At 45.3% G+C, this 25,125-nt stretch overlaps 1 protein-coding gene and 1 non-coding gene across 4 annotated transcripts in view; both read left to right on the plus strand.

Moving 5' to 3' along the window:
- The first annotated feature begins 91 nt into the window (after positions 1–91).
- Hsd17b3 (hydroxysteroid 17-beta dehydrogenase 3) overlaps positions 92–25,125 on the plus strand; it is a 35,463-nt gene continuing 10,429 nt past the window's right edge. For all 3 annotated transcript variants that reach the window (XM_074052559.1, XM_074052560.1, XM_020158900.2), the window contains exons 1-6: positions 92–245; positions 3,276–3,322; positions 18,686–18,761; positions 20,183–20,290; positions 21,405–21,472; positions 23,274–23,309. In XM_074052559.1, coding sequence (XP_073908660.1) covers positions 92–245; positions 3,276–3,322; positions 18,686–18,761; positions 20,183–20,290; positions 21,405–21,472; positions 23,274–23,309 — 489 coding nt within the window. The remainder of the gene's footprint in view (positions 246–3,275; positions 3,323–18,685; positions 18,762–20,182; positions 20,291–21,404; positions 21,473–23,273; positions 23,310–25,125) is intronic.
- On the plus strand, positions 16,988–17,090 carry LOC141415946 (U6 spliceosomal RNA). The gene has a single exon (XR_012440890.1). It is a non-coding gene; the product is annotated as a U6 spliceosomal RNA (small nuclear RNA).

A 25,125-nucleotide genomic window follows, 5' to 3' on the forward strand; every position in this document is an offset into this window, starting at 1 on the left:
CTGGCAAAGCCCCCAGGCAGCCCTGCCAGAGACAGACACCAGAGAGGCCCTGGCTAGTCCTAAAGCACCTGCTGTCTGCTCCAGTGCGGTCATGGGGGAGGCCCTCCACCAGTTCTTCATTTGGGTAGGGGTCTTGGTATGCCTGGTCTTCCTGGTGAAGTGTGTGAGATTCTGCAAATGCATTGTGCTGAGTTTCCGGAAAGTTCAGCCAAGCTCTTTCTTGCAGTCAATGGGACAATGGGCAGGTAAGGAGAAAATTTCCATTCCGGATCTCTGGTTGGGTCTGCTTAGTCTTGTCCAGGTCCCCAAAGATACGTCGTGGCCTTTCTCTTTGACAGCAAAGATGTAATTCCTTTGGGACTCTGAAATTCAATTTAATTACATTTGTGAGGCTGGAAAACATGAGTGAGATTAGGATCGTCTGGACAAGGAGCCATCATGGTCCCATGGGGGGAATGGCCAAGGGAGGATGAGTCTGAACTCTGACCCAGGCGTCCTGTCTGCCCAACCTTACTACCTGGGTTTTTTGTTTTTTGTTTTTTCTTTTTGGGATTTTCAGTAACCTCACTTTCAGGTTTCTAAACCCTAGCATACTTCCATATTGCTAAAGGGTTTTGCTAGAATTTTGAAATCCAGATGTGAATTTGCTTTATTTAGTTTATTTTTAAAATTGCTCAGGTGTGTTTGATGAGATGAGCGTGTTGCAAAGTCAAGGTCATGAAAGTCTGTATGGGGTTGCAATTTCCCGATGGCTAGGCATGGAATCTAGTCTGGTTTGTGCTGGTTAAATGATGACGCCCAGTGGGATTTATCTACTGGAAGCATCCTGCCAATTTCAGATCCCTGCCTGGGGTCAAGGTGAAGGTCACCAGGTGACGGTTTTAGCCTCTCCTTGAAGGGTGTACTAAGGTCTTTGCAACGGTGGGCTTGAAGTTCGAAGTTGGGCACCAAAAATAAATAAATAAGTAAATAAATAAATAGATAAAGAAATAAATGTCTAATGGCTTAAGAAAAAAAAAAGAATTCAAACAAGTGCATAGGAAAGATTGTAACACCTATCTAGGGCTTCCCAATAAAACACTGAATACCCAGTGAAATTTGAATTTTCAATAAGGAATAATTTTTTTTAGTATATTACAACCCAAATATTACATGGGATATACTTACACTCAAAAATTTTGCTGTTAACCTGAATGTCAGATGAACGGGGTGTTCTATGTCTTTAGCAAACTGAGGAGCCTTACAAACTTAACAATGGCAAAATTAAAAAAAATTACTTTAGTGAGCAATTGTTCAGAATGACACATGGATTTGTAACCGAGGCTTCTCACATTTCCTTTGTGTGTGTGCGTGTGTACACGTGTGTACACATGGATGTGTGCACACACGTGTGTACATGGATGTGTGCGCATGGTGCATGTGTATACATGGATGTGTGTGCACACGTGGGTGTACATGGATGTGTGTGGGTACATGTGTGCATGCATGTGTGTGCATGGGTGCATGGGTATACATGGATGTGTGTACACGTGTGTGCATGGGTGCACGTGTATACATGGATGTGTGTGCACACGTGTGTACATGGATGTGTGTGCATGGGTGCACGTGTATACATGGATGTGTGTGCACACGTGTGTACATGGATGTGTGTGGGTACATGTGTTTGCATGGGTACATGTGTGTGCGTGTACAGTGTGCATGCGTGCACGTCTTCCCCCCTCCCCCCTCCCACATAGTTTGCCACCTCTAGTAAAGTCGCTAAGCTGTGTTCTGGAACGGACCGTGCAGATTCAAATTCCCATGTGCTTCGTGGACCTAGAACTCCACACAGCCACGGCCCCCTAAGATGCAGGGCCCGGACCCCCTAAAACCCACACTGCAAAGGAGTTCAAGTGTGCCCATTCGCGGATGAGTCAGGACTGGGCTCAGCAAGGGCGTCACGCCTCTGGGCAGAGGCACACAGCGGGGAAGGGATGCATTTCAAGTGGGGGACAAGAAGAAAAGCCAGCTACTAGGCTCTGACCTTTTAGATTCCCTGATGGAATTCTGGAGCCCCACGCTTGACTTCCTGGTCATTCGGTGCTCTGCCTTTGGAGACGGGCAGCAGGGAGACCCCAGCGAGCTAAGAACTTTCTCTTCGTGGATGAGCCAGGATGCCCACGACCCTGGCTTTGCGGGCTCATCCTCACCATGAAAGGAAGTGACTCAGCTAAGGCCCTTGCAACAGTGCACGGCACAAAGCAAACTTGCGACACACATCAAATGGATGTCATTAAAGATTCCAGGCCCTACCCTGGGTGGCTCTGAAGATTCCTCCCAGCGCAGGGCGAGGTGAGGTGTCCAGCAGTTCTGAGTGTAGCACCTTTACCAACGGGGACAAGGAACATGCCTGGATCCACTTAAAAGTCCCTCAAAGCACAAGTAGAAATTGTCCAAATGACACAGCTTTTGGAGTCTTGCTCACCTTGGCCTGCACCTGACTCTCAAGTGAGCTAAACGTAGCTTTCATTCACCTTTTTTGTGTTTATTTCTTTTTAAAAGCATGCCCTTTACTTGTTGGAGCAAAGGTCAGTTGCAGGTGTCTATAATATGACTGAATTGTGAAATTCAAAACTGTGACATTTACACAAATGAGGTTTAACTTCGAATGCCATCAGTAATTGGACCCAGCGTTGGAGACACAGGACACACGAGAATTTGATTGCTGAGCACTGATAGATGGCTGTCACACCCACTTCAACCTCTCCAGGCTCCTTCGGCTCACTGCATTCCTTTACACATTTCTGGATTTTTCTCTTGGTTAGGCCTCCTGACTCCCACCAACTCTGAATGCTGCCGTCCTGTGGGGCGGGGGGTGGGGGGGTGGGAAGGGGGCAGAAGGAGCTTTGAAATGTTCTTGGGATGACACTGGGGCCCTGGGTACAGCGATAACAGGGTACAATGCACGCCCTTGAAGGAGTTAAGGCCTCTGCTGTCTCAGTCCTCCAGGGGGATGGAAGAATGTTTCTTGGCTGAGTTCTTTGTTATACCCCACAGTGTCTTCCACAGCCTCACCAATCCCTCCCACGCCCCGACCCGACCCCCCAAAAAAACAGAACAGAAAAATCGTAATTCCGAATGTCCAGGGAGGGGTCCTCCAGGGCTGGAAACTTGGGGATGGATTAATGCTGCTTTGGAATCCTAGCTGTTAGGCTTGCAGGAAAGTGCGGCCAGAGTGAGAGAGAGAAGTTCAAAGATGCATTCTGTGATCTAAAAACGTCCTGCTCTTTCCACAGTGATCACTGGAGCAGGAGATGGAATTGGGAAGGCGTATTCGTTTGAGGTAAGGTGACTTCTCCTATTTTTTTGATACCTGGTTTTGCTATTGTCCAGCGATCCTCCTGCCTCAGCCTCCCTAATATCTGGGATTACAGGCATATACCACCACGCCCAGCTCCAAAGTTGTCCTCTTAGAGGGTTTCCCTCTCTTGAATTGTGACATAGCCATGTGACATGCACCTCAAACACTGCCAAAGGTGTCCAATTAGGAAGGAAATATCTTCTATAGAAGAGCAGACTAAAAAAAAAAATCATAATCTTATCCCAGACACCTTCTTTAAAAAAATCAACAACAGTGGTGCTCAGAGGTAGCATCACTTTCACCTAGTCAGGAATCCATGGGGTCCTTGCACTTTCTTAAAAAACCACAAACACTTTTCTTTTACGAAGCCTTTTCTTGCAGCAAGGGACTATGTTGATTCAAAAGTTATTTCGGGCTGGTGGAGTGGTTCAAGCAGTAAGAGCACTTGCCTAGCAAGTATGAGGCCCTGAGTTCAAACCCCAGGGCTGCCAAAAAAAAAACAAAAACCAAAAACCAAAAAAAACCAGAAGAAGATGTCTGGTTATGCATTTATTTTAGCTGGGCATGTCTATAATCCCAGCTACTCAGGAGGCAGAGATCAGGAGGATGGAAGTTCAAAGCCAGCCCAAGCAAATAGTTCGCGAGACCCTATCTCGAAAAAAACCCATCACAAGAAAAGGGCTGGTGGAGTGGCTCAAGGTGTAGGCCCTGAGTTCAAACCCCAGTACTTTCAAAAAAAGAAAACATCAATAACATCTTAAAAATATAATGAAAGCCGGGTGCTAGTGACCCACACCTGTAATCCTAGCTATTTAGGAGGCCGAGATCAGGAGGATCTCGGTTAGAGGCTAGCCCGGGTAAATAGTTCTCAAAACCCCATCTCCAAAATAACCAGAGCAAAATGGATTGGAAGTGTGGCTCAATGGGTAGAGTGCCTGCTTTGCAAGTGTGACGTCCTGAGTTCAAATCCCAGTCCCACCAAAAAAAATTTTAACAAGAAAAATTTCCATTCACAATAAAAATAAATAATCCTAGAAGCAAATTTAATATACAGTTTGCAGGGTCTTTAAAAAGAAAAATATAATACCCCATTAAGAAATATAAGAGATATTTTAAGTAAGGGAGAAAAATACCACATTCCTGAACAGAAAGATAATCAAAGCCTGGCAATTTCCCCCCAACTTGTCTCAAACCCCAGATTACACATCCCGTTATTTAAAAAAACTTTTACATTCGGTGGCTATCATTTTCTTATGTCAAAAACATGATTTATTTATTTACTTATTTATTGGTGGTACTGGGATTTGAACTCGCGCTTGCCAGGCAGGCACTCTAACACTTGAGCCATTCCACCAGTCCAAGCGGCAACAAATGGATAGCCTGTAGTTTAGCCTTTTTTTTTTTTTTTTTGTTGGAAATGTTTTTTCCTAGTTTTTCTTTATATAAAATTGGAAACTCCCTTGTGTATAAAACATGAACTTTTCTGCTCTCCTTGGGTGACTTTGGGATTTATTTTCCATGAAGTGGGCTTGTGGGCGTATTTAAGATCTTTAGGCTTCTCCTTAAAGTTTTAGGAGTTTACACTAATTTCTAACAGGGGTGTCTTGGTCAGCTTGGGCTGCTATGACAAATTACCGTAACCTGGGTGACTTAAACAGCAAACATTTATTTCTCCAGTTTCGGGGGGCTGGGAAGTCCCAAAGCGAGGTGCAGGCAGATCCAAGGTCTGTTGGGTTCTCTTTTCCTGGGTGCATGTTCTGGGGGGGGAATGTCACAGACACAGAGAAAGAAATCTCTTGTACCTCTTCTTTTCTTTTTGGTGGTACTGGGGTTTGAACTCAGGGTCTCACATTTGCTTGAGTCACTCCACCAGCCCTTATTGTTGTGATGGCTTTTTTTTTTTTTTTCAAGAAAGCGTTTTAAGAACTAATTGCCCGGGCTGGTCTTCAAATCGTGATCCTCTTAGTCTCTGCCTCCTTAATAGCTGGGACTACAGGAGTGAGGCACTGACCCCTGGCTCCTGCCTCTTCTTATAGGGGCATTATTAGTCTCTGGATGAGGTTCTACCTTAATTCCTACCTCCCAAAGACCTCTCCTCTCTAAATGTTATCACATGAACAGTCAAGATTTCAACCCATGTTATAAGACTCTGGATTTTATTTAAGTCTGCATGTACTGGTCTATGCTGACATTGGTTCAGCAGAAGGAGAGGGTGGCCAATTTTTCCTACCAAGTAGTGGGGTGGGAGTGAGTCCTGGGTCCTTATTAGGTCTCTATTGGCTGGGGAGGGGGCAGGGATGCCTCTTTGCTACTTCCCGTAGTCTATGGTGGTACTTCAGGGGTGGGGTGGCAACACTGGTTGGTGGTGTAGGGCACGAAGATCCGTGAGGTCTCTCTGCTACCATCCCAGGGGAAGGGAAAGGAGAAAGTATAGGAAGGTGCCTTGTTATTGTTATTCATTCATTTTTTCCATTGGTATTATAAAATACCCAATACTGGATTCTTTCTAAAGAAAAAAGGTAACCAGGTACTGGTGGCTCATATCTGTAATCCTAGCTACTCAGGAGGCAGAGGTCAGGAAGATTGTGGTTCGAAGCCACCCCGGGCAAATAGCTCCATGAGACCCTATCTCAAAAACAAAAACAAAAACAAAAAACCCTTCACAAAAAAGGGCTGGTGGAGTGACTCAAGGTGTAGGCCCTGAGTTCAAACTCAAGTACTACAAAAAAAAAAATTTTTTTTTTTTGGTTGGGTCACAATTTTGGACTGGTCGCTCTTTGACTTACCTTTTGGTGAGGGCTGCATGGTGGATGATGTCACAATGTTTGGGGACAGTGATCACGTGGTGAGAGAGGAGCCCATAGAGCAGGGAGGGGTCAAGCTTGCTTCTTTATAGCAATTCACTTTGTTTTTTCTTTTATTCATATGTGCATACAAGGCTTGGGTCATTTCTCCCCCCTTCTTCCACCCTCTCCCTTACCCTCCCTGCTCCTTCCTTCCCCCCCACCCCCTCAATACCCAGCAGAAACTATTTTGCCCTTATCTCTAATTTTGTTGTAGAGAGAGTATAAGCCATAATAGGAAGGAACGAGGGGTTTTGCTGGTTGAGATAAGGATAGCTATACAGGGAGTTGACTTGCAAGCAATTCACTCTTGAGAGGAAAACCAGGGTCCCACAAAAGCTACCTTACTCTCTCCAAGGGTGTGCCCCAATGACCTAAGTATCTCTTGCTAGGCCTCACCTCTTTGGTCCCACCACTCAGCACCACTAATCTGAAGACCGAGCTTCCAGCACTCAAACCTCTGTGGGACAAAACACATCCAGACTGCACCAGAGTGGAAATTTGGGTCTCAGCTGACATTGGGTGGCGGCAGTGGTGACAGGGAGTACAGTCCCAGCTCCTCCACCACTTTCTCTGGTGCCAAGCTGGCCTTGCATCAGCCAGGGTGGGAGCCATGTTTTAGCACTGACCCTTTGCTGGCAGGGTGGGGATCGGAGGCCTGGGGTCATGATTTTTTCTAAGGTGCTTTCTTGGGATACAACAGTTACTGTCTAAATATTTTCTCCTTTTTGGCAGTACTGGGGTTTGAACTCAGGGCCTCACGCTTGCTAGGCAGTTGCCGTTCCACTTGAGCCTCTCCGCCAGTCCCTTTATTTTATTTTTAATAGCATTTATTTTTTTAAAGTTGTGTGGTGATACCTTATTGTGGTTTTGGTTTTCATTTCTCTGGTGGCTAATGGTGCTTGCATTTAATCAAAAGAGACATAAAGAAAAAGACAACAGCAAGAAAGAAGCAAGCAAGCAAACAAAAATTGCTTTGCCCACATAAATCCTGCTAAAGGTGAACGTTGCGAGGGCATAACTTCAGAAAATTCAAGCGTATGGAAATGCACAAAAAAGAGAAGTCAAATTTCATCCCAACCCTTCTGCTGCCTGACTTCTCTCTGCAAAGGAATCCAGGCTTTGACATATCTTGTGTTTCCTTCAGGACTTGGAAAGGAAAACCATCCCTTTCAGAACAAATGAAGAAAACCCTCACTTATGTCAGTGGTATGGTGGGGGAAGCCTGAGACACCCCTGACACCCAGGTGCTTCCTAGAAAGTGGGGGCTGTCCTCAGGGGAGGGTGACTCTGACACCAGAGATGGGAAAGTGCTGTAGACTTTACCAACGGTCAGAAGTTTCCTGAGTCCTTGTGTACCACGTGGAAGAGTCCAGGCAGGACATGCAGACGTGGTGATAATAAAACTTTATTAAGGGGAAGGGGAAGGCATCACAAAAAGCAAAGGTAGCCTCACCTGGCCAGGTGACGGGGAAAGGAAAAAGGAAGGAAGGCCCTTGTTTCAAGGCCTTTTGTCATCACCAGTAACCCATGGATGGGCAAAGGCATGGCCAGTTCTGTTGGGTTGGGCTGTGGTGATTGACAGGGGCTTGCCTTACAATTTATACCTGCACAGGATGGCATTGGGCTGAGATATGGTGTCTTTCCCTATTTTTTTAATCTCCCCCAAAAGGACTGGGTGGGGAGGGGGTCCCCTCAAGTTCCTAGTTTCCATTGCAATTACAGGAAGTTGAGATCCACAACGAAAAGCATTTCGAGGGGTCTCACAAACAAGAAAGCCTCACAAGTGGGAGTGTAGTGAGGATTTAGTTTAAAAAGTCAGGATGAAGAGGGAGAAGTAGGGAAGGGGGTGAGAAACACACAGGAAACGGGAGTGAAAGATCTTTTCTGGGGCCTTTCTATTCTCCGAGCTGGTCATATTTATGTCCAGCAACCCCAGTTATTAGGGACAATGGATACCTGGTAGATCTGTCACCAAAATGTGGCTAAAATGTCTCTAAAACAACAAAGAGATGGTCTAGGCTGACTCAAAATGGGGACCGTTTTTGCAAGTGACCCTCTCAGAGGACATGCTGATGGGAGTGAGCTTCCACTTTGGCTTTTCAGTTTTTAATTCCTGGTTCTGCTGTCACTTGAATAATATTTATCAGTTTTAATTCCTCTGCCACCTCATCTGTCCATCCTGCCTCAGCTCTGCGCAGGGTCCTCTCTCTTGTCTCTTGTCGTCTCTGATAAGGGCCTCACTCTCCTCCATGGTGGCGCTCTTCCTGGCTCCTAAGTGCGTCTGTTCTGACTTGTGACAAGAGACAGGGAACGAGATCACGGCACACCCAGACTTTTCCAACGCGGGGCCATCAGCCTTCTCTTGTTCAGAGTTCTGTGGCATGGCAAGCTGAGTCCTGGGAAGACTGTGGTGTTGTCTAGTGACAGGACCAGGAGGAAGGGATCCGAATTTTGCACCTGTGCATCTAATTGTTTCCCTTTGCTCACAAATGCCATCCTGCTTTACACAAACATAAATCTTGTTCTAAGCTTCACTTTTGTAGGGAAGTTTTGTTGTTCCATAGCTCAAACTTGTGATCCTCCTGCGTCAGCCTCCTGAGTGCTGGGATTACAGGTGTGTGCCACCATACCTGGCTTTGTAGGAAGTTTAAAATGTACTTTTTTTTTTTTTAACTCTGAAGGTTCAATACTTTCAGTCTCTGATAGTAGACATAATAGGAAAAAGAACATATGCATTTTATGACATACGTAAAGCATGGGAGTGAGACACTCGAAGTGGGCAAATGGCTGAACCGTGCAGGCTGTGGAAGGCTGGTAGAAAACCAGGTAGCAGTCACCTGTGGTCGTCTCTGTCTTGGCTGGTGTCATGACCCCCCCCAACTCTTCTTTCTTTGCAAAGACCAGGGTTGTACGTTTGTGGGGGTTGGTGGTATAGGGTGAATTGGAAAGTCTCTGTCTGCATCTGCTGTTTACTTCATTAATATAGCCAGATGTTGTAAGTTTATTTATTTATCTTTTACTAAAGGACAGACTTTCAGGCCATTCCTCGCTCATCTCAGAAGTTTGCTCTTTCTGTGAAAAACCAACTCAAAATAGGCCAAAGAGATGTACTTCCCTCACTCTGTTTATTTGATAGGATGACATGGAGCGCTGACCACAACAAACCCTACAGATGGCCTCATTCTTTGTAAAGGTTTCTGGGTGTCCCATCCCAGGGGCGTCCTGGGTCTCTTTTGCCAGCCTTTAGGGACCGACATTAAGGTTGCTTTTTGATGGATAAGGCTGTACATAGACTTGAGCTCCCATCCAAGTCCATTCTGGCTCGACAGGTGTGTGAGTTTAAATCCCAGATACCAGCACCAAATCCTTCCCTTGGTGACTGATCTAATCCAGCCCCTCCCAAGAGGACCTGAGGTGTCCTGTTTGCCAAACGCTTGTGAGCACGGAGTACTAGAAACCCTCCTTTTTGTCATGCTAACGTGTATAAACATATACTCTTGACTGCTAATGCCCAGAAAATGCTAGAACCCAAACAAGCAATGAAAGGTTGTCTGCTTGCACTCCTCCACAGCTGGCAGGCAGGGCAGTCAGTGTTGTCAAGGTAAAGCCCCTGGCGGTGACGAGAGCGGGCCCTCGGACTGAAGGCACTTACTTGGCTTCAATGTGTCTGATCAGTCCAAGGAGAAGAACTGCCTGGTCCTGTCCTTGGATGTCACCCTCTGTTGCCTGCGTGGTATGTGGCATGCCCGATGCCAGCAAGGATGTCCTTCTTCCTAATCTGGGGTCAAAATGCTGCAGCTGCCTCGCAGCCTGGCCTCCTTCATGGCCTCGAGAGACAGTGACAGTGTTGGTTGGCTTTGTTTCTCGTTGCTCCTGGGTGGCTTCTCTTCAGTCTTATAACTTCTGATCTCCAGTTTTGATTTTTTAGTTACATTCTAGTGTGAGTGGTAGGGGGGAAAGGGGAGGACAAAGAGAGGGAGAGAGAGAGAGAGAGAGAGAGAGAGAGAGAGAGAAATACATGTAAAGCAACAAAAAAAATTTTTTTTGGTTAGTTCTCAGCTTCACCCTTCTCCCATTTTAGGACTTCTTAACCTATTTTGTCCAGCAAATTAGAATTTGGGGTTGCATTTGTTTCTGTGACCTTTTCTGTGGATTTATATTTTCCTAGAAAGAAAAATCACTTTCCTGTGGTTTGATGAGGATTTCAGGAGGTGACTAAACCCACTCTGCTCTCTCAGTTGAGGTCCTGGCTGGACCCCCAGTCCTGCCACACTCATTCCTCACGGTGCTCCTTGCTCGTTCGTGCCATCTCTCTTTTCTCTCTCCATCACTTTGCTGGACGTTCGTCATTCTTGCCAGACTTTCCAGAGAGCCAGCTTCCCAAGGTACATAATCTCACTCAGGGTAGTGTTTGCACACATCCGTTAGATTGGGTGCTTCCCCAGAGTTCACTGGAAGCAAATGAAAATCTCCCCTGCAATGGTGTTCCCACCTCTTCATGGGTGAAGTCACCATATGTGCTATTTAATTAGGCAACCTAGGACTCGAACTCACATCTTCCTGATGAGTGTAACCTTTTACCAGTTTCATTTTGAGCAATCCTATTTGCTTGCGTGCCTGCTTTGATGGACGCTAATAAAGCTTGCTTGGTATTCACTCTTACTAACAGGAATCCCGTAGGTTGGGTAATTATAAATAATTGGAATTTATAATTATATATAATAATTTATAATTATTTCCCACCTCTGGGGGTTGAGAAGTCCAAGTTCAAGCACCTGCAGATTTGGTGTCTGGTGAGGGCTGCTGTCTGTTCCCAAGGTGGTGCCTCTTGCTGTGTCTTGTGTGACAGGAGAGCAGAATGAACCAGCTGGTCCTGTGAAGCCTGTTTTATAGGGGCATTCACCCCATCTTAGGACACAGCCCTGAGGACCTAACCACTTCCTAAAAGGCTCACCTCACCTCTTAACATGTCACCTTGGGGTTCAGGTTCCAATACATGAATTTCAGAATGACATATACATTCAAATTGTGTATCTCTCTCTCTCTCTCATACACATTTCCTTTTGGCATCAACTTTCCTGTGACCTTATGTTTTGTTTTATTTTTGGGGTCCTGGGGATGGAACCCAGGGCCTTGCATATACAGCACAGCACCCTGTCATTGAAATTCAGCCCCAGCCCCTGGCCTTACTTCCTAGATCTATCTCTTAAAAATAACATGAAGCCAGATTTTCAGCTCCTCTTTGATATATTTTTAACAGGGCATGGTAGTATAGTCGTTTCTGAAATTTTATAGGCCGTGAGGATTATAACTTAATTGTGGCTGTCTAGCCAGAAAGATCAAAGGATTGGCCAATATTTTATCCTTGATAGTGTAAAGACACAACTCTCCAACAAAGATATGCACTTGAACTTATTAACATTTTCTTTAACTTAGTAATGGAAGATCCAGAAAGAGACAAAAGCGCCCATTCAAGAGCATTGGAGCAAGAAATCCAAAGCAGCTAAGACAATCCACTGGAACAGGAATGCAAAATAATATTGCTACATTAAATCCCAGCTCTCATCTCATCACAGGGAATGACTTTGTCACCTCTGGGTGGCACCATCTCCTGTAAGGTCCCAATACTTCCTCTGTTTCTAGCCTTGCTAGCTATGAGCTGTCTGCACCTGTGTCAGCTGTGAATTGTTCAGCAACAGCAAAGTCACCGGCCCAAGGACGCCAGAGAAGGTCAAGCAGGTTAATTGAAAAATATTCTATGATAATATTAATTTTTAAAAAAATCAAGTAAGCATCAAAAGTTTGGGATGATGTTTTCTTTAACAATTTAACATCAAGATATAAAACTCTCTGCCAGAATATATGTGAGTCTAGCTTTTATTCATTGCTAAGGTTAGAGGTAGTTTTAGCTAAAAAGTCAACTAAAATGGCTAAAGACAGCTGTAAGACAACATTTAAAGACAGGAGATGGATCCATGGTAGCATGCATCCTGCACAGTTTGAATTAGTTTAATTGACAAAAATAGCAAATGCCTAGTGGGGTCACTCATATCCATCCATCCATCCATCCTCCTCTTCCTCCAGACATGGGAAGGAGAAAAAAATAACAACGAGAACACAGTGAGTAGAGAAACAAAAAAAATAAGGAGTTAGTGTAACAAATCTGCAATCCCAACAAGTGTGACTTGGTTACATTTACTGATAAATAAGACACTCGAACGAGGCTAAGAAACAAAATGAAACAACATCCAATTCAGGAAGGCAAAAATGGAGGAATGGGACTGGTAGGATAGCTCAGTGGTAGGTGCTTGCTTGGCACCTACAAGGTTTGATCCCCAGCACCAAAGAGAGAGAGAGAGAGAGAGAGAGAGAGAGAGAGAGAGAGAGAAGGAATGGTAAAAACATATCCTTGGAAGAGCAAAAGGAAAGGAGCAGGAGTGATGTTTGTATCAGACACAAAATATTTCAAGATAAGAAGTAATCAGAGAGAACTACTCCTGTTGGTGTATGCTCTGTTCTGTCCTGTTCCGATCTATTCAGTCCCATCCTTGACAATATAACATTAACTATTGAAAGTAGAAGCCGATCAAAATCGATGTGATTGACAGATTTGCTGGCACGGTGGGAGGTGACTGTGTCTCTATCAGGAGATAATGATAAAGCCTGGCTTGGGAACGTCATCAATCCTTCTGGCTGTTCCTTCTCTGCCTCTGGTCTTGTCACGTCACTGGTAAAATGACATCCTGTGGTCAGTTCCAGGTAGAAACATGGTTTCAATTCCATGGTGACCCGCGTGTGGTCACCCACAGACATCAAAATGCCAAACACTTAATGAAAGGAGCGCCTTTTCTCTCCCCCAGCTGAGGCCTGTGTTGGAGGCCGTGGTGGCAGACCCTGCTGTGGTGTGCCTGGAAATGTCTTCTTCATGTGGTGACTAAGTGAGGAATCCCAACCCACAGGGTCTGAAGTGTAGGAGGTCGGAGAGGAGGGTGGGCAGGAGGGGAGAGAGGGGGTCACACAGCTCGTGTGTCCTCTGTCGCTGGGCCTGGTGACTGTCGGGCCCTGGCTCTACCTGGGGTCACTACTGGGATAGTTCCTGTCTGTGGGATGCAGGCAGTTTCCTGCCCTGTGCGCACCTTGGGGAGCTCACTCTGCCATCAGCTTCGTTTCTGCTGGGGTCTCTTCTGTTTTGGATAGAATCTGAGAGAGTTTGCACCCATTCATTGCTACATCTGGTCCAGGAGAAACATCTGCACTTTCATTGTCTGAATCACATCTGGGTGGCAGGCCAAGCCCCTGGCAACAGAAACCTCCAGTGTTGGCTCAGTTCAGGGTCCACATCTCTTGCTTGTTAGAATGTGGGGGTCTGGATCGAAGGTCAGCCTCCAGTTCAAAGATCATGAGTAAGAAATAAACTTGTGATTTCAGCATTGTTCCCACAGCCCATGCTCACTGATTCAGGTAAAAATGGAGGGAGGAATTAAAAATAAGAAAGCACAATAAATTAGGTGCAGTGGCTCATGCCTGTAAGCCACTTACAGGCGTGGGAGGCTGAGATATGGAGGATTGAGGTTTGAGGCCAGCCAGGCAAATAGTTCACGAGACCCCCCCATCTCCAAAATAACCAGAGCAAAATGGGCTGATGGTTTGGCTCAACACAAAAAAAAGCACAATGAATAGAAAACATGAAAGAACATGGCTGTGCTGTTGAAACCCCTCTCCGCTGAGTTGAGGCAGTAGGCAGGTGCCGTTCCTCCTTCCCCTCCCCTGCACAGATGGGACTCACTGCTCTATAGCAGTTGGGACCCAAGAAATCTTCACAGACTTCTTATCACTGGGGATGTGGCACTTTCACTTTTAAAACGGGGAGGAGCCTGGGACAAGTGGCTTGCCTTGCATACTTCTTAAACTGCGTAGACAGAGCAGCCTGGGAACCAAGCTGGGGCTAGGACAGTGTCAGAGAATTGTGACCCATGCTAAAAATTTGCAAACTGAGTTTAGCAGTTTAGGGAAAAACAACAATTTTGGGAAAAGGAGGAATGAAAACATTGTCCAGCTGATAAAAATATCTATCTACTGGAAATGCAGGAAATGTCGCTTTGTATCTACTAGAAATAACAATGAAAGTGTTGTCAGGATGGCAGGTGCAGCCACAGCTGCCTAACCTTGGGCAGGAGGTGTCAGCCAAGAAAACCAGGCCCGGCACGAGCACATTTTGGAGAGAAGGGGCAAAGCTGTGCTCTTTGTAGAGAGTACCGTTGTCTAGGAGGGGAAGGAACAAATCAAAGGACAAAATTAGGAGTAAGAAGAATTCAGTGAGGTGACAAGTGAAAGAGCTCAACTGCAGATAATAACTGCCGTTTTGAAGGGCAGCAGTTGCTCTTGAGTCTTCCTCCGGAACAGGTTCTGCACCACACACCTTTAATGCCCTCTCCTAGTCAAAACAAAGGACGTGTGTGGACAGGTAGAAGTAGGGGAAGCAGGAATTAAACCCGGGCAATGCTTGTGGCATTGCTTCTGTCCAAAATAATTCAAGTCAGAAGGGCAATGAGTGAACCTAGAACACCAAAGACAGGTACAATTGAATGTTCACCCAGACTCCTACTTTGTCATCCACAGTAAAGGGTTGTGGCCGGAAGGTGGTCGTCCTTGTGGCATTCCCCTCCAGTCTGTAGAGGGTCATGAGACTAATTTTGCAAATGACCAACAGAAAGGATTTGTGTCACTTCTTGTCTAAAATGGCTAAGGGAGGGAGGGTAGTTTTTCTGTTTTTTTAATTCCTGTAGTGGCTGGATGTCAACACTCAGGGCAGTCTTTGAAACCTGGTGTGAAAGGTGACAAAACCTCTCTGAGCCCTGGGTCCTGAGTGCCTTGATGGAATAGAGTCTGACATAAGGCCATAACAACTTCTTTTGCGTTAAGTCACTGAAATTCTGGAGCTATTTGTTACAGCAGCCAATGTTATCTGAACTAATGTGAACCTAACAAGAAACGTTCAAGATCTGAAACTTCCAAAAAATTCTCAAAGAACATGGGCGATCTGAGTAAGTGGATGACATATTTATGGATGAGATAAATAAATATCTCTAGTTTCAAAGTGATATGTGACTAGAAAATGTTATCACTATTTGAACACACAAAAAAGGAGACAAAAACATTTTGAAAGAGAATCATAAATAGTGGGACCTTGTCAGTCACCAGATATCAAAAGCTATTATAAGATTATGATTAAGCAAAAGTAGTTCCAGTACAGAAACCAATCAGCAGGTGGATGGAACAGAACAGATAGACCAGAAACAGCCCCACGAATGCCCGAGAGGCTAGCACATGACCAAGTTAGCATTTCAAATCAGGAACGAATGGGAAAATTGACAGATGTCATTGAGACCGTTAGCTATTCATTTATGAAAAGAAAATATGCTATGATTTCAATCTCTTCCCATTTCCAAAATAGCTAAAAATAAACTATAGAAGTTTATTTTTAAAGGATGATGCACTTACAGCCTTGGATGGAAGGAAAATCACAAAGGGAAAATAAAGCCATTAAGAAAATATTCACAAATCTAATAGCATTAAAATTAATTTGTAAATTAAGGCAAGGGTACAATAAGCAAAGGAATATACAAACAGATCCTATTAACTTGTAAAAAAAAAAAAAAGTCAAGGCTTGGGAATGGAGCCCAGTGAAACAGTGCTTGCCTAGTCTGTGTTAGGTCCTAGGTTCGATCCCCAGCACTACCACCAAAAAAAGAGAAAATGATAAAGAAAATAACCCAGAAGAAGGCAAAAGGGCATGTACTGTATTCACACAGCAACATGGAGAAAGATGCTCAGCCCCAATCAAATACCAGCGAGCTGGAAACCCATCATTCTGAACTTTTAAGTCCGATGATTGAAATATTATCAAATATTATTCATGAGACCGTGGGGCAATGGCTATAATTATTCTTTGGGTGGTGCAGTTTTAAGGGAGGGCGGTTTAGCAATGCTATTAAAATTTAACCGGCATTTTCCTAGGACATGACAATTTCCACCTGTCTACTCCGGAGAGAAGTGACTCACACATACAGGGAGCTGTGTGAAAGGTTCCACGGTGGCAGCTCTGGTAACGGGAAAATGTAAGAACCTGAAGCTGAGCTGTAGGACACTACAAACTATTGAAAAACACTCTGGTGGAGCTGGGGATCCATATTCTTAGGGATAAGCTACATCATTAAGTTAAAAAATGCTGCAGGACAAAACTTAAAATGTCAGTTACATATGTATATGTTTATGTATTTCTATATTGCTGGGTTTTGAACTCAGTGCCTTGAGTTTTGTTCTGCAGGCCCACATGAGCCAAGTCTGCAGCCCTAAAATGTCAATTATATAGAATAAAGAGAAATAAACTCCACAAAATAAATGTATTTCTGAGTGTGTTATATATGCCCATAGATGCAAAGATCAAATTTAGGGACCAATCAACACACATAAGGTAGTAGAGCTTAGGGCTGGGTGGGGAGGCAGGACTAGGAGATGGGGACATTTTTTCCCTTGGGTATTGCTTGAATCTTTCACTATGAGAGTGTATTTGTTTATTTAATAGCACAGCTTGATAAATTAAAATAGAAAATGTCAATGGTAAAGCATCAATTCCAAGAACTTTCATGTGGCTGGTTTTGGTTTGGTGGGCACTGGTATTTTTTGACATCTCCCTGGGTGATTCTGAGACCATGGTCCTGAAGAAAGAATGGGTGGCTACAGGAGACCAGATGTTCTAGTCTATAATTCAGCTTCTTATGTGTTTTCTTTGTGTTCTTAAGTGTTGCTTTGGCTGCACAGATGCTAAAGTTGGACTGACACAGAGAAGACTGGCATGAGTCCCTACGGACGACACACAAGCTTGTAAAATAGTCCCTATTTTTGTTAAGGCAGTGCATTTTGTAGTATCCACATTTTGCCATAATTAAAAAGTTAATGTCGGCGGAGTGGGCAGAGGGAAAGGAGCGGGTACTGGAGGTTGAAGAAGATTAAAGTATGTTATATACACACACACACACACACACCTGAAGATAGCATAAGGAAACCCTCCAAGCACTGTTTGTTGGGGCGGAGGCAGGGGAGCTCATGGAATATAACAGAGGGGGTGAACTTGTTCAAAGTATGAGATTATCTCAGAGAAGCCACCTATACTATTAATGTATGCTAATTAAACAAAACCAGTGAGGCAATACTTTACATAGTGAGGAACACCTAGGAATCCCATCAAACCACCTGTGGTACAGACAGATTGTTCTCCCTGTCCTCAGCGGGACTCTCAAGCCTGCCAGCACCTTGACCCCAGATGCCTGATCTCCAGGACTGTGAGACAACGAATTTCCATTGCTAAAGAAAAGAAAAAAAGATAACAGTATAAATCCCTTCATTAAAACTATAGAGATGCTCTCAAAATATTTGAGTTTTGGTCTCTAGCTCAAATGTCATCAGTCCAGTCAAGTGGGTGTTGGGGTTTTCCCTTTTGTTTTTTAGAAGGAAAGCTTCAACTTTTCTCACTGGTGGTGTTTTTAGGAGTAGACCAGTCTTGGGCTTCCTGTGACCCCTGGTGTACCAGGTTTGGGGGTGCTCCGTGGACTCTGTCCTATGGCTGCCCTGTTAATATGTCCCACTGCGATACACCATCAGCCAGCCCTGTGTCTGGGAGGTCTGAATTTTGCTCTGTACCCCTGATTCCATTTGGAAGAAAATGGAGACAGAAAACAAGAGGAAAGGTCTTTGGTCAAGTGAATCACAAAAAAGAATGCTACAGAATTGTGACAGAAATGCTGTTTTCATTAAATAGACCCCGCTATGAATACAGCCATCCCTCGGGTCCAAGGGGATCAATTAGTCCAGAGCTGCACAGATGCTAAAGTCTCTCCTATAAAATGGCACAGTACTTTACCTAAAATCTCCTCACGTCTTCCTGTACATTTCAGATGTGGCACCTGCACGCCTGGAGGGCTGCCTGTGCGTAGTCACCAGTGCTTTGGATTCTGGCACACAGCAAATCCCCTGTGTTTCAGAGAAGTTTTCAGATGGTGGCCTGCCCATAGTAAACACACAATAAGCATTAATGACTGCTACGAACCAGGTGTTCCAGCTGTTCTGGAGGCGGAGGCAGGAAGATCGTGGTGTAAGGCTGGCTTGGGCAAAAGTGTGAGACCCTATCTGAAAAACAAACAGAAAGCAAAAAGCTTAGACACATGGCTTAAGTGGTAGAGCACCAGCTTAGCAAGCCTGAGGCCCTGAGTTCAAAATCCCCAGTACAAAAAGAAAAACAAAACCATGATGTCATCTTTAGCCTGGCCCATTGTAGCTCAGAAACTTTGGTGACATTCTGGACATCTAAGGCCAGGGGAAGCAAGTACCTCACCTGCAGTCAGACACATCAGCCTGAAGACCAGGGCACCTTTACTGCAGAGCTCCAGGGCTCACTTGGCATCTTGGTCTGTTTTTGGTTTGTCCTATCCCAACCCCTCAGCTGGCAAAACACGGACTCAACGTTGTGCTTATCAGCCGGACGCTGGGAAAGCTTCAGGCCATTGCTACAGAGATTGGTGAGTGACCCCTGCACCCCCAAATAAGGGAGGCATTGGTGGGTTCCACTGACCACACCTGCCCCTGTCTATTCCAAAACTGTTCTCTGGAGCCTGGGTTGCCATCTGCTCCCATGGGAAAACCAGTTCTCAGTGTGAAAGGGAAGATTTAAGGTGTAGGTTTTAGCCCACCTTGGGTTCCATGGTGGGGAAGGGGGGAAGCAGGAGCGGTGGCACAGGCACCAATGGGTCCTGCTCATCAGAGATTCCAGCTACTGATGGCTTCTGCCACTCCCTCCAAAAGCAGTGTCTTCACTTTGCTTTGTGCCCTGAGACTTTACTACAATACTTGTTTTGGGGTATTTGAACCTAGTTTGATAATAAGCTTTTTTAACTCAGCAAGCATGAATGGCAGGCTTTGTTTGGGGTCAGCCTTCTTTCTTTGGGGTTGGAGATGGCTGTGGGAGGATTGGGGCCACACAGTCACACTGTGGCTGAGGCTGGGTGCCCTTGCACTGATGAACCTTCCTTTTCTTCCTAGACCAGGTGCTAGAAATAACTTTGACTAGGACTGAGACATTCTAGAGTGTTTTCCTCAAGCTAAAATACGCTTTTTTGTCATCCTTTGGAAAAGCGAGCAGTGTCTTTTGGCATAAAATCATCCCCTCCTTCCAAACTGTAGTTCATGAGTGCTTTATCCAGAAAGATTGGATCTAACTCCAAAAACTAAAGCAGTTCACCAAGAAGTTGGTAACTCTGCCTAGGTTTTATACCTGCCTGAAAACTCCTGCACATGGCGTGCCAGTTGAAAACAGTCCAAAAGGGCACTGAACTTGGAGAGAGCTGTGAACTTGCCCCCGGGGAGGCTGGTTCGCCTGGCTGGGCCTTAAGCTTTCTGCTCCGGAAAATGAGAATAACAACTTCTAGGGTTAAAATAAGGTAAATGCCGAAGTGTTGGCAAGTACAAAGGGTTGGTGTGCCTGTGCTGAGGGGACCTGGGGCTCACTGAGTACTGGCAGCAGGAAACCTAGTTGTCACAGCCCTTAGTTCTGGGGAGGGAGGCATCTCAAACTTGACCACGCATCTGAGTCACCTGGAGGTTATTCAAAGAGAATATGGTGGAAGTTGAGAATTTGCATTTCTAACACCTTTCCAGGTGAGGGTGGTGTGTGGTCAGTGGATCCCGCATCGAGAACCACTATTTTAATTCTTATACTTGTCCCTGTGGTAGCTCTAAGAAACTCTCACTCACAAATCTCTTAACATCTCCTGGCATTTATTCCAGGGTGATTTCTGACTTCGAATTGGGGTAGCTGTGTTTTTTTTTTTTTTTTTTTTTTAAATGTCTGCTTGGGGTAGTATGGGAGCATCTGGGAAGCTTTTGGCCAAGAGGTGTATTTGCATCCCATTTCACTAAAAAATTTCTGTTGTCTGTAACGCAGAGAGGACTATAGGGAGCCGTGTGAAGATTATACAAGCAGATTTTACCAAAGACGACATCTACGAGTATATTAAAGAAAAACTCAACGGCTTACAAATTGGGATTTTAGGTAAGCAAACTGAAAAATGCAGAACCTGTGGATACATCGGTGAATTGATGATCTTAGCAGCCCTTGATTATTCCATGGTGGTTTAGACCTCCCGACTGCATCTTAAACCGTACCATTAAAGTGACTGTTGAAGCCCAGTTCTTCAAGAGCCATTACTGGGATAAAAAAATGGCATGTGATTTTGGAATGCATTCAACCTCCAAAGTTTGTTTTCAGTATTAAAGTGAAATTCTTTCATAGAACTGGTGTTGACGTTTGGTAGGAAGAGTGACCCCAGAAACGTCAGCCTAAAGCAATCAGTTTAGCAAACAAACATCACTGTAATCGATCCGTGAAATAGAGGGTGATTTGAGCATTGACTCTCCTTTCCGTCCAGAAAAATATTCATTTTTCTGTAATGATTTATAGAGAGGGTACTTCATAGCCACACGCAAGACACAAAGCAGTGTTCTTTTTGTATGTAGGAAAAAAGTAAGATTTCATTCCTAAACTTCCTGCTGAATAAAAAAAAAATTACACTTTCACAAGTAAAAATGTAAAACCTGTCGTTGCAGAAAATTGAAAAGAATATGTAAGCACTTAAAAGTAATCTGAATTCCTTGGCTGAGTGCCAAGTGGCTCATGCCTGTAATCCCAGTTTCTTGTCAGGCTGAGGTCAGGAGGATCCCGATTCGAGGTCAGCCTGGGCAAATAGTTCACAAGACCCCCATTTCCAAAATAACCAGGACAAAATGGACTCAGGTGTGGCTCAAGTGGTAGAGTGGCTGCTTTGCAAGTGCCAGCAAACCCCAAACCAACAACAGACAGAAAAATAAAAGAAATCTGAGTTTCTTAAAATCTCCAAAATCAGAGATAACATTTTGGTGCATATTCTTCCAGGTACACCCACATATATTTTCAAAAACTGGAATTATACCTACACAGCTTTTTGCGACATTAAAAAAAACCCTAATATCACAAATGTTTCTTTGGGTCTCTGAGCAGCCACAGTTTTGGGGGCTGAAGTCCCACCCAGACACCATGATTCATGGGCGTTGGCCCATCCTGCCCTGAGCTACCTTGCATAGAAATCTTATCCGATCTGCTCACCTTTTTTCCTTTGTCTTTCTCTCAGTCAACAATGTCGGGGTGCTTCCAAACCTCTTCCCAAGCCATTTCTTCAGCGAGCCGGATGAGATCCAGGTGGGCCTGTGTGCTTCCGTGTCTCATTCCCTCAGGTATGGGGCCTGCGGGGCTGGGGACGGAGAAACGAAGGGGAAACCCACCTGGTCAGAATTCTGTATGGCAAGTGTCTTGAGCCCTGCCTTTCTTTTGACCTTAGAACTTGGGACACGGTCAAGGGTACGTCTTTTATGCCCATCTCTTGGAAAAGGACATCTTCACTCTCTGTGCATTTCAAAACTCACCTGACCATTGTCGCATTCTTTTGGGATTCTGAATTCTGTTTTATAAGAGGGTAATTCTACCTGAACAGATTCATAGCTGTTGGCGTCGGAGAAACTCCAGCTTTGTGGGTTTCTCTGTCTTCCAAATAATAAGACTGATTCAACCTTCAGCGTGAGGGAAGTACAGCCGTCCCTCAGAACCTCAGGGGGACTGGGACTCAGACTTCTTGGGACACCTGAATTCACAATGCCCCAGGGCCTTGTAGAAGATGGCACCATATTTGCATGGAACCGGTGTCCAGCACACTGAATACTTTAGTCACCTCGAGATGACTTACAAATGCAGGATTGTTTAGGGAATAAAGACAAGACAAAACCAAGTCTGTACACGTTCGGTACAGACACAGCTGTTCTGGGTATTTTTGAGATTCAGCTGCTTGAATCTGATGCTGGGGAACCCATGAAAACGCTGGTCCCCTGCAAGTGACACAACTCTGTGGCTGGAGATGTTAGGGTCAGCCAGCTTGAATGGGTTTTTATGCACTTAACAGTCCTGGAAGGCACAAGTTATGAATCCTACCCATGTTCTTGACCTTTGAACTCATGGGTTTATTCCAATCTGGGCAGGCCCTCTTGTTGGTAAATCCTCTATGACCCAGGTGTCCCTATGGTCTTATTCATGCCCTGAGGCTGCCACCGTGGCATAGGATCCCAGATTGCAGGGACACTCTCACCAGACTCTCTCTGACCACACCCGGTCTCTGTTTTCCACATCCTGTTTCTGGTACAAGTCTGATTTTTTTCCTTCAGCAAGTTCTGTTCTTACATTCATATATGTCTGTGTTTGTTCTTGTCTCTGTGTCTTCCTTTTTCCTGCTCTCTTTGGCTTGGGTGATTCTACTTGTTGCTTTACCTGTCCTCCATAGCCCAGGGCCTCTATCTTGTGTAATCCAGCCGTTCACGATCCAGTTCTCTAAGCTACGGTCTCCTGGACCCACCTTTCCTCCTGCAGATGCCCCTTGACTTATGATGAGGTTTCTCCCAATAAGCTCACCTGAAACTGAGAGCATCTTAAGTCAAAAATGCACGTACAACATCCAGCCCACCTAACCTCCACACTGTGGAGGCTGGCGGCCTCCCCACAGGATGGCGGAACTGACTGGGACACTGGTGCATTCCAGCATTGCAAGAGGCCACCTACCACCTATCGCTAGCCCTGGAACAGATCCAAATTCAAAATGTGGAGTTCGGTTTCTACTGAACACGCATTGCTTCTGCACCATCGTGAAGCCGAACCGTCTACATCTTCCTTTGGGAAGCCATTGGCTGCATTCCTTGCTAAATTTTCAAGGAGACTTCTAAGTGACTTCTACTCCAGATCCCCAATGTGTAGAATCATAGAGCGAATGTCAGATCTCTCTCAATTCTAGTGCGCCCTCCCTGAGCATCAGTGAGCTAACTTTGCAGGCTGAGTGAGCAATGGAACCACTCTCACGGGGTCTTCTCTTGATCCCTTCGTGGTTCTCTGACACTGGCTTCTTCTCCAGAGGGTTTCTCTAGTAGTCGGGCTGATTCGTGGTTGTGATTCTTTGTTACAGAATGTCATCCACTGCAACATCACCTCAGTCGTCAAGGTACGTAGTCAGCAAGCATTGAAAAGCAGGAGCTGCTGGGGTTTGGCCACTGGGGACCACTGGCCCCAGACCCTGTAGAGAGAGAATTCATTGTCATCTAACCGCCCCTGACTGGGAGGCCTTGCCCTGGTCTTTCTTAGGTCTCTTCCATTTCTTAAGTTTATACACTTTTTTTTTTTTTGGCAGCACTGGGATTTGAACTCAGGGCCTCACACTTGCTAGGCATGCACTCCACCACTTGAGCCATGCCCCTAGTCTTTGAGTTTCTTGATGAGAGAATTAAATGGTAAATGGGTGAGAGAGAGAGAGAGAGAGAGAGAGAGAGGAGAGAGACAGAGAGAAACTTCACATTAATTTTATTATGGCATATTATTGGAATTGGTCTATTTTGTCCTTAGTTGGTCATCTCTTACTATGCCTAATTTATAAATTAAATTTCCCACGGGTCCAGACACACTGGGAAAAACACAGCCCATGTAGGGCTTGGCGCTCTTCTTGGTTTCAGGCCTGTCCCAAGGGTGAGGACATGCCCTCCAGCCTGTGCATCGGGTGGCATCTGACCCCAGTGCCACTCCTTAGTGGGACAGCACAGGACAAGTTACCTAAGTCCCTGGAGCTTCAGATTCTGTGCATGTGATTAAAAGAGAGTTGGACTGAGTGCTGTGTTAGGTACTTTGAACTCTAGGGTCCTTTTTTTTGGGTCACATGTGTAGTCATTTATAGTGTGACTCCTTCAAAGCTGTCCTATATGAATCAGACCAAAGGCATCCCCCCCACCGTCCCCAACAGACAACTCAGGACAGGCACTGTGTGATGGCACAAGTTGGTGCATCAGTGATGCTTTCGCATGAATGCAGGTGTCCCCTTGGACAGACAGGGCCCTCTACCACGACCAAGGCTAGTGAGTCAGCCCTGAGCTTTCTGCCTGTGCTCACCCCACACCTGGGCCCCTTGCTCAGTCCACATTATCAACTGTACCTGGCAACCCTGGTGACCCCTCTGGAAGGTCAATGGAGCTGCAGTGGTAAATAAATAAGGAGCTGGGAGAGTCGGGGAGGCTCAGCCTCACTTGTCCAAATGTGGACTGGCAGGGAGGAGGTTTTCCAAGGGAAGGAGGGGAGAGACAATCTGAGCAACCTTCCCCCAAATTGTTTTCAGGTGGATAAGTTGGGCTGACCGTTATTTTCACCACTGGTTGTTTTTCTGTAAGCATGCTGGTGTTTTATAGCTTCCTGCCCAGTTACGAGTGGATACGAACATTCTTTTCATGCTGAGCCATCAAAAAGCTTTTTAAAGCCCCCAGCTGATGTAGTTTTAAGTTTCATGTGCTCAACTGTCGCCTGCAACCTTACCACTAAAATCTTTCACATTTTCTTCTTTACACATTGATCTTTCGATCTTGGGCCGTTTGATCATGAGGGTTTCCCCAAATGGGTCTGACAGCCCTCTGATTCCTTTAGCAGAGAAATGCTTTGATTTTTTTCTAAAAACCAAAAAAAAAAGTTTTATTTGTTGATAGACGCTAAGTTCCCTAAAGTCACAAAGAAAAGGCATGAAAGGTTAGTTTCTAAATGTGCCCTACTTAGCCTCACTGGTTGGAAGCAGACTGACATCACTTAATTACTTCAACGACAGGACCTAGAGGTAGTCACATCCTCTCGGGTCAAGGGCAGAGACGGGAGACTGGGTTAGAGGGCAGCAGAAGGTGGGATAAGAAGACAAAATATTGAGACCCCGTCACATCCAGCGCTGTGTCCCTGCTTGGGGTCCTTCTCCCACGAGGCCAGTGAGTTCCCCTGGGGGACACTGAGGGCGT

The sequence above is a fragment of the Castor canadensis genome, chromosome 13, assembly GCF_047511655.1.
Source record: "Castor canadensis chromosome 13, mCasCan1.hap1v2, whole genome shotgun sequence".
NCBI lineage: Eukaryota > Metazoa > Chordata > Mammalia > Rodentia > Castoridae > Castor > Castor canadensis.